We start from the raw sequence: 18,193 nt of genomic DNA, 5'->3' as shown, positions 1-18,193 counted from the left end.
CATTTAATATAAATATTTTTCCTTTACAGTTCCCAATCTCCGTTCTCCGGCCGCTTCTCGAATAACCTTTGAAAGCCTGATTTGTTCATTCTAATGAAAACCCTACTTTAAGCATGTAAACATGCCTCCCACATTAAATTAATGAGATTAAAATAATTTAATTAGAAATTTTCCATTTTTCTTAGATTTGCATGCAGTAGGATTAAGTCATTTTTGGACCTTACAATTCCTACATCCCTTAGAAGAAATTTTGTCCTCGAAACTAAGACTTACCGAATAATTCCGGGTAGTGACTCTTCATGTCAGTATCAGTTTCCCAAGAAGCTTCCCCTCCGAATGATTTAGCCACTTGACTTTGACCATTTGAATAACCTTGTTTCGAATCGTTCTCTCTTGCCTATCTAGAATCTGTGTAGGCCTTTCCTCGTAGGACATATTTGTCATCAACTGCAGAGGTTCAGAATTCACTACATATGAAGGATGCGACATGTATTTTCGCTGCATTGAGATATTAAATACATTATGCACTCCATCTGGCATCGGTGGCAATGCCACTCTATAAGCTAATGTTCCAATCCTCTTCAGAACCTCAAATAGTCCTATGAACCTCGGATTGAGTTTGTGATTCTTGCCAAATCTCATAACACCCATCATAGGTGCTACCTTCACAAACACGTGGTCGCCCACTGCAAACTCTAGTTCCCTTTGACGCTTATCAGTGTTGCTCTTCTCACGGCTCTGAGTAGTTTTCATATTATCTCGAATTTTGACTACTAGCTCTACTGTCTATTTGATCAAGTCTGGGCCTAACTCTCCTTTTTCACCAACTCCATCCCAATGTATCGGTGATCTGCATTTCCTCTCATAAAATGCATTGTAAGGAGCCAAACCTATAGGTGACTGGTAACTATTATGATAGGTGAACTCCATTAGAGGTAACATCGGTTCCCATGGCCTGGAGATCGATCACACAAGCTCGGAGTAGATCCTCCAGAATCTGAATCACCATTTCGGACACATAACAACAATTTCGTTCCCATATCTAAATGCAAAAAATTCAGAATGATGATGTGAACCTCAGATCTCTATCTGAAACAATAGACACTGGAATTCCGTGCAATCTAACTATCTCTTGGATGTACAGTTCTGCATAATGAGTCAAGGTGAATGTCATCATAATAAGTATAAAAGGCGTTGATTCGTAAAATGATCAAATATCACCCAAATGGCATTGAATCCCCAGATAGTCCTTCGCAATCCCACTAAAAAATCCATCGTAATATTTTTCCATTTCTACTCGGGCATAGAAAGTGGCTTTAGATTCCCTGCTGGCCTCTGGTGTTCTGCCTTAACCAGCTGGCATGTCAAACACTCAGACACAAAAAGCAAGATGTCTCGTTTCATGCCTGACCACCAATAAATGACTGCAAAACTTTATACATCTTCGTACTTTCACGATAAATAGATATGGAGTATAATGGTTTTCTTTCATAACAACATCCCTCAGTGAATCACTACTAAGAACCCAAAGTCGATCTCGATATCGAACTACGCCATCCTACTCTGAATACAGTTTCTGACCTTTAAATTCATCTCTCAGTCTCCATTTCTGTAACTGCTCATCAGAAGACTTACCTGCTTGGATTCTATCCTTCAGAGTCGACTTAAACTGGCATAGTAGAAAGATTAGGAGCCTCGCCCCTAGCATACACTGCAATCTCGAATAGCTGAATATCTTCCTGTAATGGTCTATGAACTATCAATTGAACAATAACTGCTGTCTTTCTACTAAAAGCATCTGCGACCACATTAGCCGTTCCCAGATGGTAGCTAATCTCGCAGTCATAACCCTTCACCAGCTCTAACCATCTCCGCTGCCTCATGTTCAACTCTTTCTAGGTGAAGAAGTTTTTCAAACTTTTAAGATCAGCGAAAGTCTTGCACTTCTCCAGATATAAGTAATGTCTCCATACCTTCAAAGCAAATATTGTTGTTACAAGCTCGAGGTCCTGAGTCGGGTAATTCTTTTGATGAACCTACAACAGTATAGACGCATATGCTATCCCTCGATCGTGTTGCATCAAGATTATGCCCAAACCAAGCTTCGAAGCATCTGCATAGAGAACATTCTCTCCTTGCCTTGATGGCATCAATAGAACTGACGCAAAAGTCAAAGCTTGCTTCAACTTATCTAAACTCTCCTGGCAATTTGATCCTAAAATAAACTTCAGATTTTTCTTTATCAAGGCGGTCAAGGTTACTGCAACAGAAGTGAAACCCTGAATGAACATTCCGGTAGTAACCAGCTAAACCAAGGAAACTGTGGATCTCAGTTACACTCCTATGTATTGGCCACTCTCTAACTTGCCTCGACTTTGCTGGATCGACCTCAACTCCATCTCTCAAAAGAATGTGGCCCAAGAACGTCACTCTCTCTCGCCAAAATTCGCACTTGCTGAGTGTATCAAATAGCTTTCTGTCTTGAAATAACTTAAGGAACGTCCTCAAGTGCTGATTGTGCTTTTCTATGCTCCTCGAGTAAATAAGAATATCATCTATAAAGACTGTTAAAATCAGAATTTGGGAGTTTGACAAATAAAGCTTTTGAAGATTTTAGAACTGATCGGCTTAACTGAATTAATTCGAACTGAAACTACCCAAACTGAAATTGCCCTAACTGATAATTAATGAGTTAAATAATCGGAGGCAATCAAACTGATCGAAGCTAACTGAATCTTTAAAGTTAACTGAACCATCAATTGGAAATGATCAATCATACAGTTAGTTCAACTGATAGTCTATATAGTCAACTGACACTCAGTTTGACACGTCATCGGTTTAAGCGCAGCTACCAACCGAGAAATCATATGCAGAAGACTGCAACTATCAGAAGAAGCGCCGTGTAGCAGAATGCCATAGTTTACTATTGTCAGAAGAATGTTGACATATTCAGAAAGGATTAATCAACAGATATGAGTAACTTAATGCATTGAATGTTATCGTTGGAAGCAAAGCCTATAAATAGCCGATGAGTTCAGCTGAGAAAAAACTTTTGCACAATTATTTTGATTGATTTTCGAATTCAGTTCTACACTTTCTATCAAGATATTAATACAGAAAAACTAACATTTCACAGAAACATTCATAGCTTTCAGGCTATAATTTGAGCTAAAGTACTAGAACATTACACTATTGTATTCGATCTTTTAAGATCAATTGTGCTAAGAAAGAAAATCAGTTGTAAACTGATAAATTTTAAAGGGAACTAAGAGTTTCAATTTGGCAGTGTTTAAGTCCAAACTGAAGTGGGTTATTACAGCTTCTGTAATTAATCAAAGTCTTTTAGTGGAAAACCTATCCTTGTGATAGAAGGCATCACGTAGGAGCATTTGAAGCCTCTGAACATCCATAAAATCTTCGTATTCGTTAATTTAGTTATTCATTAAGTATTCAATCTATTACTTGGTTTATTATACTAGTTGACTGACAGATATCGACAAAAAGATCATTGGAATGAGTTTGTCACTAAAATAATTCACCATTATCCAAAAAGAGTAAAAAATCTTAGTGTTTATTCAATCCGTCGTCCTTCTAATAACTTTGACCCTTCAAATAGATCCTAACAAGTGGTATCAGAGCAGCTTTCAATCTTGTTCCTGAATATTTTCTAATCATACGTCTGATAACCATGTGTTCTTTCAATAAAATTCCTATGTTCTAAAGAGAAGAATTTGATGATTGGAAAATCAGAATGCAGACTCATTTAGCTGAACAAGATGACGATAAGTGGTACGTTATAATTAACCGACCAATGAAGATAATGAAAGCTAATACAACTATTGCTATAACTGATGGAGCGCCTCATCATATTGAAAATCCATGAGAAAAGTGGACTGCTGAAAACAAGAGGAAATAAAATCTGGACAATGTAGCAAAGGATATTCTATACAAAACATTGGATAAGATCACATTACGCAAAATCAAGATGTGCAAAACATTCAAAGAGATTTGGGAAAAGTTGATTCAGTTGTGTGAAGGCAACGAGAAAAAAAGAAAAGAAAACAAACTCTCAGTTGCTGTACAAAGATTCTATAATATCAAGATGAAGACTAGAGAGTCAATGAATGAGTTCGATGAACGATTTAGCAGCATCATTATTGAAATAAACACACTCGGGAGAGTGTATTCGAATAAGGAAATTGAATTGAAGGTTATTCGTGGTTTTCCCAAAGAATGGGATTTTAAGACAATGGCCATGAGAGAATCCAAAGACCTAAACAAGGTGGAACTACACGATTTATTTGCTGATCTCAAGGCCTACGAGTTTGAACTACATACTAGAGGGGGAGAACCATCAACTCCACAAGTCAAAGCTGCCCTCAGCGCAATGAAACTTGAACCAGCTGGTTCAGGTGAAAAGTCTGTAGAACAGCTGAGCAATGATGCTATGTCATTGTTCATCAAGAAGTTTGGGAGATTCATGAGAAGAAATCAAAGTTTATTCAAACACAATCTCACAAGAACATCTCTAAGTAAGAACCAAATGCTTGCTACAACTGTGGCAAAACTTGACACTTCATTATTAACTGTCCTAAACCAAATAAGGATAGTCGATGAAAATGGAAAGAAATAATTGAGCACATGAGGAGAGATAAGAATGAAAAGAGATCCTTCAAAAAGAAACATGAAGTCCTGTTAGCTAAATAAAGTAAGTCCAAATGGGAAGAAACTAATAGTGATGAATCAAAATTTGAGAGCTCAAGCTGCTCCAGTGATGAAGAAGAAGCAAAGTGTTTGATGGCCGATGATACAAAACTGGAATCAAACAGTGAGCAGGTATTTGATTTCAGTTCAATTGACTTTACACGAAAAGAAATTTGTTAGACTTTATTTGATTGTGGTGATGAGAGTCAAAATCAGTAGGTCGCGTTAGCTAAAATCAGAAGACTACATAAAAAAACAGAAGCTCTAGTATCGCAAAAGCAGTACTACTCAAGTACTTATCGGCTTAGAAAAACCCAAAGCAGAACATAGCTTTATAAGCAGAACTTAGTTTAAGCAGAAGTAACTTAACGCAATTTACTTGATCGTTGCTATCTTAAATGTTACCGTTAATTTACCTAGTACAAGTACTAATTGCACCATTAATGATGTACAAAGTTATTTATTACGCCTTACCAATTTTGGTATAAAGCAAAGACTGATTATTCTGAAAGCTTTCTGCAGGAACTTTTTTAGGTAATAAAGCTAATTCTATCAGAAGTCAAAAGAAGCCATTTTTGTTTACGTTGGACTCAAGCTTTCTATATATAATAAGATAAATTCTTTATAGAAAACAACGTTATTATCTTTATCATCACAACGATTATTCCAATGTGAGTTTGAGCTATCATCAACTACTACTTATCTTCAAAGCTCAACATATAGAAAACAGCACATGCCTTATTATCAATATCTGATTTTCTAAATTCATTTTGTGCTGTTACTGTCTCATAACTCTTTTCAAACTAGAACGCTTACTATATCATTGAGAAGATTTTGTAAACTGGAAAAGAGTCTTTTCCAGAACTTTGTTGTATTCGTTTTTATGGAGTTGTGTAACTAAGAGTTTTAATAGGCTAAGGATAAGTCCTACTGAAGTGGGTGTGCACAAGGGATGTAATATAAAATCCAAAGTCTTTTAGTGATACCTTCTGCAAACAGACGAAGGGGAGACGTAGAAGATTTTATCTTCGAACTTCCAGAAACAACCATTGTCTACTGCCTACTGTTTTACTGTTTTCACCTTACTCCATCGGATCGTTTCCGCATTTATTATTGTGATCAGCTGGACTTACATTCGAACAAGACAATCTACAATCTGTAACAGGATTCAAGCACCCTTTGCAAAAACTATCAATAAAGGAAAGAGTTTATTCACCCCACTCTAAACTCCTTATCGATCCCCAACAATTGGTATCAGAGCGGATTTTTCTTGTTCTGAAATTTTACAACAGATATGGCACACTTCAGGAAAGTTCCCATGCTCTCAAAACAAGACTTCGATGACTGAAAGATCCGCATGTAAACTCGTCTTGCAGATCAAGACGATGACATGTTGTTTGTCATCACAGATGGTCCCCTGAAAATCTTAAAGGCAAATACAGCTATTGCTGTTATTGAGGGGGCACCACAAATGGTTGAGAAGCACAGAAGTGAATGGACTGACGAGGACAAAAGAAAAGCCAATCTTGACAATGTTACGAAGGACATTCTCTACAAAACACTTGATAAGAACACCTTCAGTAAGATCAAGATGTGCTCTACTGCAAAAGAGATTTGGTAAAAACTCATATAAATCTGTGAAGGAAAAGAACAGACAAAGCAGAATAAGTTGTCTGTAGCAATGCAGAAGTTTTAAAATCTGAAGATGAAAGCTGGAGAAACTCTGAGTGAATTTGATGAACGTTTCAACAGCTTGGTAAATGAGTTAGCAGCTCTGGGGAAAGAATATGGCAACAGAGAAATAGCACTCAAAGTTATGAGAGCTTTACCTAGAGAATGAGATGTAAAAACCATGGCTATGAGGGTATCTGAAGATCTGAACAAGTTAGAACTACACGACTTGTTTGCAGACTTGAAAGCCTATGAGTTTGAACTGGAAGTGAGAAGTGGAGAAGAGCCATCATCAAATCCACCTACCAAGGCTCTTACTGCTACCTACTACTGCTACGGCTACTGCTGCAGTTATTCCAAGCGCATCACCTGCTACTACCATTGAAAGCACATCTGAAAAGACTGCCGAACAAATCAGTGACGATGCAATGTCTTTATTTGTGAAGAAATTTTCCAGATTCATGAAGAAGAATCATCGAGCTTACCCGGGTCCTAACCGAAACTTTAAGAAGGATTCACCACCTGGTGATATGGTGTGTTTAAACTATGGAAAAGTAGGGCACTTCATCGCTGATTGACCTAAGCCAAACAAGGATGATCAAAAGAAAAAGGAATACATGAGAAATGACAATAAATCCAAAAGAGATCGAAAACGATGATTGCAGAAAAAGAAAATCAAAATGGGCGGATTCTAGTTCTGAGTCTTCTGACTCAGAAATTCATTCCAGTGATAAAGATGCAGAAGAGATCAAATGTCTCATGGCAGAAACTGAATCAACCTCGACATCTGGAGAGGTATTTGACTTTGACTCTAATGAATTTACACGAACTGATCTGGTTAAAGCACTGCATGACATGGTGGAAGAGTACACGAGACTTTCTCAGTCATTCGAGGAAGTTAAAATTGAAAATCAAACTTAAAAGATCAAGTTAATAAGTTCACCTGCTTGCACGAGAATAGCTGCAATGATTTAAAAGTTGAGATGAGTAAATTAAGAACTGAGAATGACAGGGTGAATGTAGATTACCAGACAACGAAGTCTGAGAATCAGAAACTATATATTCTAGTCTTCTGTTTCACTAGAGAAGATGCAAGAATTGTAGAAACAATCGGGAGACAGGAGTGGTCTCGGATTCAGCAATAATGAAAGAACTTCTGAAACCAGTACTAAGCAAGAACTAGGTACAAATAAAGGGAAATACATTTGTTTTGTTAAATCCAGTTTGGTATATGAACCAGAAGTACCTACTGTTCAAGTTGAAAGGACTATAGATCAGACAAACAGAAGGAAGCATTATGGTCTGGGTTATGTTGAACCTAAGGGAAGAGTTCACCAGAGTTCTGGATCCAGTAGAGGATTCAACTCAGGAGGACAACCCTCTATGAAGGTTAAAATCTACCAGTACTATAATTCTAGACCTGTTCATAAGAGGTACAGTCCTGACAACAAAGACAGAAGGGAAAAACAACATACTAGAATGCATTCTGTTAGAAATAACAGACCTTCTGTTGCACACACTTCTGTGGTTGCCCGAAGTACAAAATCACCAAAAATTGTACAAATGTGGGTTCCCAAGGGACTGATAAGGCTTGGACCCAAGTAGATTAGGTACCATTTACTAAAATTTGTGTTTGCAGGAACAAGAGAAGAAAACCAAGATAAGTAGCTCCACATGGTATCTGGACAGTGGATGTTCCAGACACATGAATAGACAGAAAAGTCTACTTTTAGAAGTAATAAATTGTAATGGACCAAAGATAACTTTTAGAGACAATTCGAAAGGTAAAATCGTGGGTAAGGGTAAGATTATCCATGGTAATATCTCTATAACTGATGTACTCTTGGTTGAAAATCTTTGTTATAATTTGATCAACATTAGTCAACTGTGTGATAACGGTTACTCTGTAGCATTTCAGAAGCACACATGCATAGTTAAAGATACTGCTGAGTCTACTGTATTAACTGGAAAAAGAGATGTTAACACTTACAAAGTATCATGAAATATAGATCATGTTAGTGTTCCCACATGTTTAGTGGCCTCTCTTAGTGATAAAAATTGGCTATGGCACAAGAGATTGAATCATCTGAATTTCAAGTTAATCAATAATCTCAAGAAGCAGAACATAGTTGATGGTTTACCTGATATCAATTTCATTAATAATTATGTATGTTCTGCATGTCAACTTGGTAGAGAAGTCAGATCTAGCTTCAAGAATAAAGGTAGTAAATCAACTCCAAGGTGTTTGGAATTATTGCATATGGACTTATTTGGTCCAATCCCTATCACGAGCTTAGGGGGAATGAAGTATACACTTGTTGTTGTTGATGACTTTTCTAGATTTACTTGGGTAATATTTCTTGCTGAAAAAGATCAAACCAGTAGCCTCCTGATAAAGCTTCTGAAAAGGATTCAAAATGAAAAATCAATTTATGTCATTAAAATCAGAAGTGATCGGGACACTGAATTTACTAACAAGATTCTTAATTTATATTTAGATGAACAGGGAATTCATCATGAATTTTCAGCTGCCAGAACGCCTTAACAGAATGGAGTAGTTGAGATGAGAAACAGAACTCTTAAAGAAGCTGCTAGAACAATGCTAGCAGATGCAGACATCATTCAGCTCTTCTGGGCAGAAGCAATCAACACAGCATGCTATACGCAAAACAAAACAATGATTAACAAAAGGCATAATCAGACTCCATTAGAGATATGGAAAGGGAGTAAGCCTAATGTATCATATTTTCATGTATTTGGTTGTAGATGCTTTGTGCACAATAATGGTAATAATTATTTGTCTGCATTTGATTCGAAATCAGATGCTGGATTGTTTCTTGGATATTCAGCAGTAAGCAAAGCATTCAGAATTTTCAATAATAGAACTCTTAATGTCGAAGAATCTATTCATGTTGTCTTTGATGAAGATAAAACTGCTCCTGAAATTTCTAACGTGTCAAATTTAAGTAACAGATTAGACATGATTCATCTGGAACTGGATAGTGAAGATGATGCAGAACCTAGTGTCAAAGATGCTTAAAATCCAGAACTAGACATTCCTATACTAGAATCTAGACACTCAGTAATCCAATTATTCAATTCATGGATTCGAATCCTTGTGAAGGATTCTGCACTGGAAATTTTCTCTAGCTGATGCCATTCCTTCAACAGCATTACATTAGCAGTACTTGATCAAAAGCAAGCTCTGTAATACGCTTAACGTCAAACCGATGTTTGTAATTTATTGTTGTTGCTCTCTGTGCAGAAGTAGGCGTCAAACCATTACGATGCATGTTCTGGAGATCTTGCACCTTGAACCATGAAGACATGACCTTCATCCAGACATACTCTTCAATGGTTTTCATCAGAGTTTCGAGATAAGGAAGTGTTCTTTCTGTAATTACATTATGAGTACCACTGCAGGCATCCAAATTGCTTGAACTAGACATATTGCGCTATCGTTATCTGATGTTTTTCTTATCTTATTTATAGATAGATTGCATTTAATGTTGAAGAAGATGAAGAGACTCAAGTCATTCGAAATGTCATTGACTTACTCAGAATAAGTTTTTCTTACCTTTTCTGTTTATTTATTTGCATTAAATAAAAGCAGTAGATAAACAGAAATATGACAAAATGGAATATTTATTCATAAAACCGGATGCATTACATTTTCTAAATCTATTACATTTGTTGATATCAGTAGTTTGAAGTACTTCAGAAGTATTGAGTACTTCAGCAGGAACCTATCTAAGATCTGCTGGAATCCTCTCGCTTTGCATGGTCATGGTTTGTAAAAAAGATGATTCCGCAGCTTAGTCCTTCTAATTTAGAAAAATCTAATTGATTGTTCAGATTACAGGTCAAGGAATTTCTTCCAAGTCTTCTTATCTTGAAAAAGAATTTCTTCAAACATCATCTTACGAGAAGCTGGAAATTGTCCTTGAAACTCATCTACTGAATCAGACTTTGGAGAAGACTCGGAGAGAGTTTTTGCATCATCCATGTGTTGTGATTTGTTATTCGTGTACATGACTTAGTTTGTGAGCTTGCAGGTACTTATATAGAGCCTCGGGAAACTGAAGAGACGTCAAATTGTTCACATCATGCACGAATATCAAGAGTCATCTATCATTCCCTCAGATATCGTATCTTTGCATTTATTAGTTGCATTTATTGAGGGGGAACATTATTTTATTCTAACTATTCCTTTTCCGAGCTTTATCAGAAGCAGAAGAAGGTTGGTTTTTTCGATAAAACAATGTGTCTACTGGTTTTTATCAAGGTGCTGAATATATTTCAGTACTTCATAACTTCCAGTAGATATTATCATAAGACGAAAAACCCTCTTCTGATTTTCTTTAGTAACCGCTTGGACAGCCCGCCTATTTTAATTTTTTTTTAAAAATTTGGCTTATCTTACACTCTCTGTTTAACTTTTAAAAAACTCAATCGCAAACATACTGACATGTGTCCTTATGTTTCACTGATGGCTATACATTTTGAATATTAAACGCCTTTTCGGCTCCATTTCACCTTTTTACGATTTCAGACTTTTGCTTACTAGCTACTACTTTTGGTCGCATTCTTCTACTACAGAATCTACTTCGAATTCATTTTGTTTGCAGAAATGGCTGGAGATTACACTCTTAATGCTTATCAAGTCAACTTTGCTTCGGTTCTAACCATCAAAGACGAGAATCTTGTTAAAATGTTCAAAGCTATTGAAAAATCTGGTGTCCAAAAGTTTTTTGAGGCACCTCCTGTTATTTATAAGACTGCTTTATTGGATTTCTTACCAAAGCAACTGTCGAGGAAGGGAAAATCGTCTATTCCCAGGGAGGTGCGTCAATTTCAATTTCTTTCTCCCAAGCTCAGGTATCTCCGATTTTTTTGATATTTCTAAGGAGGAGATGTCGGCTGCTCTCGTCACTTTCTCAGCTTCTCGAGAGAAACTCTCTCCCTCTTGCTTCAAAAAGCTTCTGAAAATGGAATTTCAAGTGCTTGCCTATATCGTGGCAAAGGCACTATTAGTCAAAGCTGGAACTTTTGACAGGCTGACTAAGGAGAAGTTACAAGTGATGATGGCCATCACTTCTGAATTTAAAGTGGACTGGAGTGGATTCTTATTCAGAATCATGAATGATATGGTTGTGAGGAAAGCTACTAGCTTTGCTGTTCAAATCACTGCGATCCTAAAGGATGCTAGTTTTCCCCACACTTCTGAACAGGATGCTTCATTTGTAACTATGGCCGATTCTGCAAATGTACTTTCTTTGAATCTAAAGCCTATTGGGCTGAGTTTATTTCTATGAAGAAGGAGGTAGGGAGATGCTCAAACTGAGGTTCAAGGACCTCAGAAGAAGATCAAGAGAAAAAGGGTGGTTATCTCCACTTATTCAGATAAAACAGTATCCGAGTAGTCTGCTGATCCTACCAAGGCATCTCTGCCAGCCACTCCTAGCAAGAAGAAGGCTTACACTGTTTTTCACATAAAGAAAACAGCATCCATTGTTGATTTAGACACTGTTCCTTTGAGACATGTGTTTCCAAAAGCCACCGCGTCCCAACCAGAATCTGTCTCAGTTTCAAAACCAGCAGTCACATCTGCTGCCACCACCTCAACTACTGCTCCGACTTTCAGACCCACTTCTGGAGTCGTCATTTTGGAATCAACTATAGGGTCCTCTGCTTTTAGACCTATGATGAATGTTTCCTCTTCAGGTAAATGGAAAGGAAAACTTGTTGCAGAAGCACAATCATTTGGCGCCAAATCATATGTTGTTACTGCTGTTGATCTTCACTTGGAGGAAATTGAGAAATCTGCCAGTGAAGACATATCTTTCTTTGATGATTGACATAAGGTTCGAGTTTTCCATCCCATCACATTTTTCAAAACACCAGGTGCATATGGTAAATTGGTAAGGAATGAACGGAAGGTGTTTGATCTTGCCAAAATTGAAAATGTAATTGAAGCTATGAGACAACGAATTTACATTCTTGAGCAGCTGAAACGACAAGAGCTGGAATCAGTTTTAAAGACTCTTCAATCTATTTTTGACGCTATGATTCCCGCTGCTGCGCAAGATCAGAAAGTGATCCATATTTGGACTGACCGACTGAGAGTAATGGATGAACAACTTCTTGCTCAAGAACAGACATTTGAAGAGCCTTGCAGTATTCAGTAGGCTTCATTCCAGACTTTACTCAGACTAAGCCAGTTGAGGAAAGGACTATAGCTCCCTCAGATGCTAAGGTTTCCAGTACTCATGCATCTATGAAGCAGCCTACTCAATCATCCTCACTTCTCTCTGTTCGTTAATTGGCTTCAGTGGATGAAGTCATTCAATCTATCGTTCTTCCTGTCTCTATGAAACGGGATCTTTTAAGGTGCTTTCTTGCAAAACGGAAGTTTCAAAAATTATTTTCATACAAGAACCGAGCACCCTAAACACTATAGTATGTAGCAAATACAATAAAACACAAAATGTCATACATAGGGTGTTTTAAAGATATATACCTTTCAATCTTTCAAGATTGATGTTGGATCCAACTAAGTTGTAAACAACTTAGCTCTTGTATTGTTGACCCTCTACAAGATTTCCTTGTTCTTGGACTCCTTCCTTCAAACTAGGTCCACCACCAACAAGCTAAATCAACTCTAATTTTGCACTAGAAAAATTATAGCATTTTTTATTTGAGAAGAGAGTGTTTCCTCAACAAAATGAAGAAGAAAATTTTTGGAAAATTGGTGCTCAAATTTTCGGCCACCAGTACATATGAGGAGAGAAGAGAAGGAAGTGTTTTTCTTGGTTGGACAAAAAGTAAAGTAAGCATGTGCATGCCATGCCTTGGATATTGAAAAAATAGTCTCCAACCCTTCACCTCCCAAGCATGCAATTCTATTTGGGCTTGTAAAGCCCATTAACTTTTATTTAAATGTTTTAAACATATTTGATATCATTTAAACTTTACTTGATTTTACTCAAGCCCACTAGTTGAATAATTATTTCCTATTGGGCTCTACAAGACCCAATATTGTTTAATTAATTCAACACTTGAATTAATTTAATTATTTGGACTCTACTAGGCCCAATAATGTTTAATTATTTCAACACTTGAATTAATTTAATTTAGTCCATAATAATGTTTATGAAAATCACAATTTTCAAATACATTATTTGTTTGGCAAACTTTTAATTTAGGAACATTTTCTCAAATTAAAAGTTACGTTCTCCTTATAGAAGTCAAAATTCTATTTTTATTTGCACTTATAAACACTTTTATAAGCCGTTCAACACATTGTACTATTTTATTTCTCAACGGGATCTAGAAAGTTAGCACTTGTGTGACCCTCAATGGTTAAATGATACAACTAGTCGTAGGTTAAAATCTCAATGTGATTCGGGACTAAATATGTCCTTATATGAGCATACCACAGTTGCTCCATTCTTACTTATCAACTCATTGATAATAAGAACGTTAGAAATCAAGTCTGATAGTACCCAACTAATCATATTAAATGCATAGCAGCATCGCTTACATGATTCCCTAGGTATCAAATGATAGTGCCTGCAAGAACCATTCAATTATGGTTAGCGTACAGTACGATCTCTTCAACTCATATATCCCGACCGATTCGATAACTATTGGTATATCGAGAGCTATCAAAGAATCGATACTATGTGTCATGTCGTAGTTGCATCGATGGTGTAATCTATGAAACCCCTTTCATAATTACCACCATACTCTGATCAGAGATTTCATACTACATATACATGAGATCACATAGGATATCTATACCCGAAAGTAAGCGGTGAATCCCCGACTACAATGCATCGACTCCTAAATGTTTCGAAAAAACACCCAACCTTGTCACCTGATGAACCCATGAGAGTCGGTAAACATGTCAAAGCGCAATGCTAGTACATAGAGTCTCAATGTTGTCCCGGGCCATAAGGACTAATGGTGTACAACCATAAATTAGGACATTTCCACTCGATAAGTGGGAACCACTTGGAAAGTCCTATATGGAGGGTTGTTCATTGCACTCTACCAGGATCACCTATCTGCATGGTCGGACATCACAATGTCTCCCTACCAATGAAACACATTGCTCACATCGCAGATACTAGTATCAAACTCGAGCGGTCTTTATCCTTCTTAGCGGCGGCGGAATCGACTAGGAACTATTTAGAATATACAGTATTGCAAATATGAGTTTCATGATACTCATCATATGAGCATCTCATTTCTTTCTAGCTATTTGTATATTCAAGGACTTTATCTATTCAACTAGCATGGGTATACAGATAAAGATGTGCCAAAACAGTAATTTCAAATATTATTAAAATAAAGATTTTTTATACATAGAGTTTCATTGTGAACTCTCGGCCAACACTTGACTCGACGGGCACCTACTCTAACACTCTACTGCACCAGAAGCAACTCAAGTTGATGATGTGGTTCAACCGGAAGCCCGACCAGCAGACCAACCCATAGCAGAATCAGAAGCTGCCCCATCACTGTCGAATTTGGAGGTTTTCTCTGCTGAACATCAAGCGGCAATGGATGCTATTCTAAATGTTCAATCTGAATTTATTCCAACCGCTGAGCAACTGGAAACCACGGAAGCTGCCTAACCAGATTAAAGTGCAGCTACTGAACCAACTTCTGTTGGAGGCATTTCTGCAGAACCGGCTACTGTTCCCTCTACTACTCAAACAGAAGACACTCCTTCTACTGCCTTGATTATTCCTCCCTCCAAATCTCATGCTCGTACTGCTCAACTTGAAATGATCAGACAGCGTATGCTCGAAAGAACACCTTCCCCAGCAGAAGCACCGATTGATCTTGAATTCGAGATAGACATTCTGAGGAGAAATCTTGACAATCTGTCAGAAATTGTTAAAAAGTTGTCTTTTCAACGTGCTGGTGAGGATCAGTGCCATCAGATTCTTCCGTGATCGCATCTCAAAAAAAGTCACTCGCACGGCTGAATCTTTGGCCTAAATTGCATGTCGAAACCATCCTGTTCAGACAAAATGTTGTCTCCAGCCACGCCAGTATCTTGACTGGTCATTTAGATATCATTTCATTGATCTCTGGACATGATTCGGCTATTCAATCAGTCTTCACCACATTATAGACCTTGGACTAGAAACTTGTATCTATTGACGCCAAGATTGAGTCTCAATCTCAATCTATTCTTGATCTGAATGAACAAGTTTCGAATCAGGCACCATTTCTGGAGATACTGAATAATGGCATCCTTATTCTTACTGGCCGAGTGGATGACTTGCTCACTCGTATTCAAGCCATTGATGCCAAAAAGGGGGAAGCGGAAGACAAGAAGAAGGCAGATCTGGAGGTCATCATGCAGAATCCTAATTCAGAAACCAATATCAACCGGATGAGGATACAATTTTTAGAGACATTGGAACTGATGATTAAATTCCTTTGAACTCTGTTTTACTATTTGCTTGTTTATCAATTATCTTATTTGCTATCTACTTTTATAGTCATCGTTACTAACATCTAGGTTTTGGCATCATCGCAAAGGGGGAAATTTTTAGACTTTTGACTGTGGTGATAAGAGTCAAAACCAGTAGGTCGCGTTTGCTAAAATCAGAAGACTACATAAAAGCAGAAGCTCTAGTATCACAAAAGCAGTACTCATCAAGTACTTAACGGCTTAGAAAAATCAGAAGCAGAACGTAGCTTTATAAGAAGAACTTATTTTAAGTAGAAGTAACTTAACACACTTTACTTGATCGTTGCTATCTTAAATGTTACCGTTACTTTACCTAGTACAAGTATTAATTGCACCATTAATGTTGTACGAAGTTATTTATTACGCCTTACCAATTTTGGTATAAAGCAAAGACTGATTATTCTGAAAGCTTTCTGCAAGAACCTTTTTAGGTAATAAAGTTGATTCTATCAGAAGTCAAAAGAAGCCGTTTTCGTTTACGTTGGACTCAAGCTTTCTATATATAAGAAGATCAATTCTTTATAGAAAAGAACGTTATTATATTTATCATCACAACGATTATTCCAACATGAGTTTGAGCTATCATCAACTACTAGTTATCTTCGAAGCTCAACATATAGAAAACAGCACACGCCTTATTATCGATATCCGATCTTCTAAGATCATTTCATAACTCTCTTCAAGCTAGAAAACTTTACTATATCATTGAGAAGAGTTTGTAAACTGGAAAAGAGTCTTTTCCAGAATTTGTTTTATTCGTTTTGACGGAGTTGTGTAACTAAGATGTTTAGTAGGCTAATGGTAAGTTATACTGAAGTGGGTGTGTACAAGTGGTGTACTATAAAATCCAAAGTCTTTTAGTGATAGCTTCTGCAAACAGAAGAAGAGAAGACGTAGAAGATTTTATCTTCGAACTTCCAAAAACAATCATTGTCTACTGACTACTGTTTTATTGTTTTCACCTTACTCCATCGGATCGTTCCCGCAATTATTATTGTGATCTTCTGGATTTACGTTTGAACAAGACTAGCTACAATCTCTAACATGATTCTAGCACCCTTTGCAAAAAGTATCAATAAAGTAAAGAGTTTATTCACACCGCCCCCCCTCTAAACTTCTTATCGATCCCCAACAAAATTATTTCCACACTACACGAAATGGTCAATGAGTATCACAAGCTTGCTCTCTCATTTTAGAAGGCCAAAGCAAAGTAAACAGATCCCCAAGACAATACAATTGAAATTGATGAATCAGTTGAACTGTTGAGTCTTAAAAGGGAGATTGCTAACCTGAAAGCTTAAATGGGTGATAACTAATATGTGATCCAGCAGTTGAAACTTGAAAATTCAAGACAAACTGATCTGATTCAAGCTTGGAATATGTCATCAGTCATACTGACTGAAATACAAGATTTACAGAAATCAGTTATTGATAAAACTGGTTTGGGTTTTAATATCAAAGATGAATCTTCTACTAGTGATACTAAACCAAAGCTGAATATATGCAAAGGGAAGTATATTCACATTGTATAATCAGCTATGGTACATGAACTTTCAGAACCAAGTAAACCAGTTGAGCAACCAATTGAAAATAAGAACAAGGCTAAGAAATATGGAATCAGATACAGTCCTACGAATTCAAATGATTCGCGAAGCTGGTCACCTAAAAAGTTCAACTATAAAAACCAGAACTCTAAGAGTGATATTTCAATTATTATAATAGTAAATCTGTTCAGAAAAGATATCGGATGAAAAACTAGTTGAACAAGGTTAAAACTCATATTATTTCATCTACACACGATGCATAAGCACACACAAGCCGGGAAAAACTGTAACGTCCCGAAAAAATTGTAGGTCCATGTGAACCACATGCATGAAAGTTATTAAATGCAGGGTTGGTAAGGAGGGTGCCTAGGTGGGTTGGCTAGGGTCTGGCTCGAGGTGGCTGGACCTTGGCTCGGTGGAATAAGGAGATGGTTCGGGGGTCTTGTTAAAGGGTCAATTTCGAGAATTTATGGAATAAAAATTGTAACCATGGGTCCACAGGGGTGGTTCATTGCTCACAAGGGTAGTTTACGTAATAAAAGGTCTACGTTTAAAATTTGGGAAGAAAATATTAAAGTTTTGATTTATTCGGGATTTAAACGCCTCAAGAATTGTTAATTAAAGAATTAATTGAAAAGCCTTAATTAAGTAGAATAAAATTATAAAAAAATAGATTTAAGCTTAAATAATTATTTGGTATAAGCCCATGTCATTAAAAGTAAGGAAAAGTTAAAATCGAGAAATTTTATGTCCATGGGCAAAACTGTCATTTGACACTTGG

At 36.9% G+C, this 18,193-nt stretch overlaps 2 protein-coding genes across 2 annotated transcripts; both read right to left on the bottom strand.

Annotated features, from left to right (window-relative positions):
* Nucleotides 1–297: 297 nt before the first annotated feature.
* LOC142541912 (uncharacterized) lies at nt 298–651 on the bottom strand. Its single transcript, XM_075648360.1, has one exon. It carries the CDS (start codon nt 649–651, stop codon nt 298–300), a length of 354 nt encoding a protein of 117 aa, XP_075504475.1.
* A 1,013-nt stretch (nt 652–1,664) lies between these two features.
* On the bottom strand, nt 1,665–2,291 carry LOC142541910 (uncharacterized). Its single transcript, XM_075648359.1, has 3 exons — nt 2,099–2,291; nt 1,945–2,036; nt 1,665–1,895 (listed from the first exon to the last, which is right to left on the bottom strand). Exons 1-3 carry the CDS (start codon nt 2,289–2,291, stop codon nt 1,665–1,667), a joined length of 516 nt encoding a protein of 171 aa, XP_075504474.1.
* Nucleotides 2,292–18,193: the final 15,902 nt, after the last annotated feature.

The sequence above is a fragment of the Primulina tabacum genome, chromosome 4 (assembly GCF_025594145.1).
Source record: "Primulina tabacum isolate GXHZ01 chromosome 4, ASM2559414v2, whole genome shotgun sequence".
Classification (NCBI taxonomy): Eukaryota; Viridiplantae; Streptophyta; class Magnoliopsida; order Lamiales; family Gesneriaceae; genus Primulina; species Primulina tabacum.
Note: the sequence above shows the minus strand (reverse complement) of the source record. Positions and strands in the feature narration are given on the sequence as shown.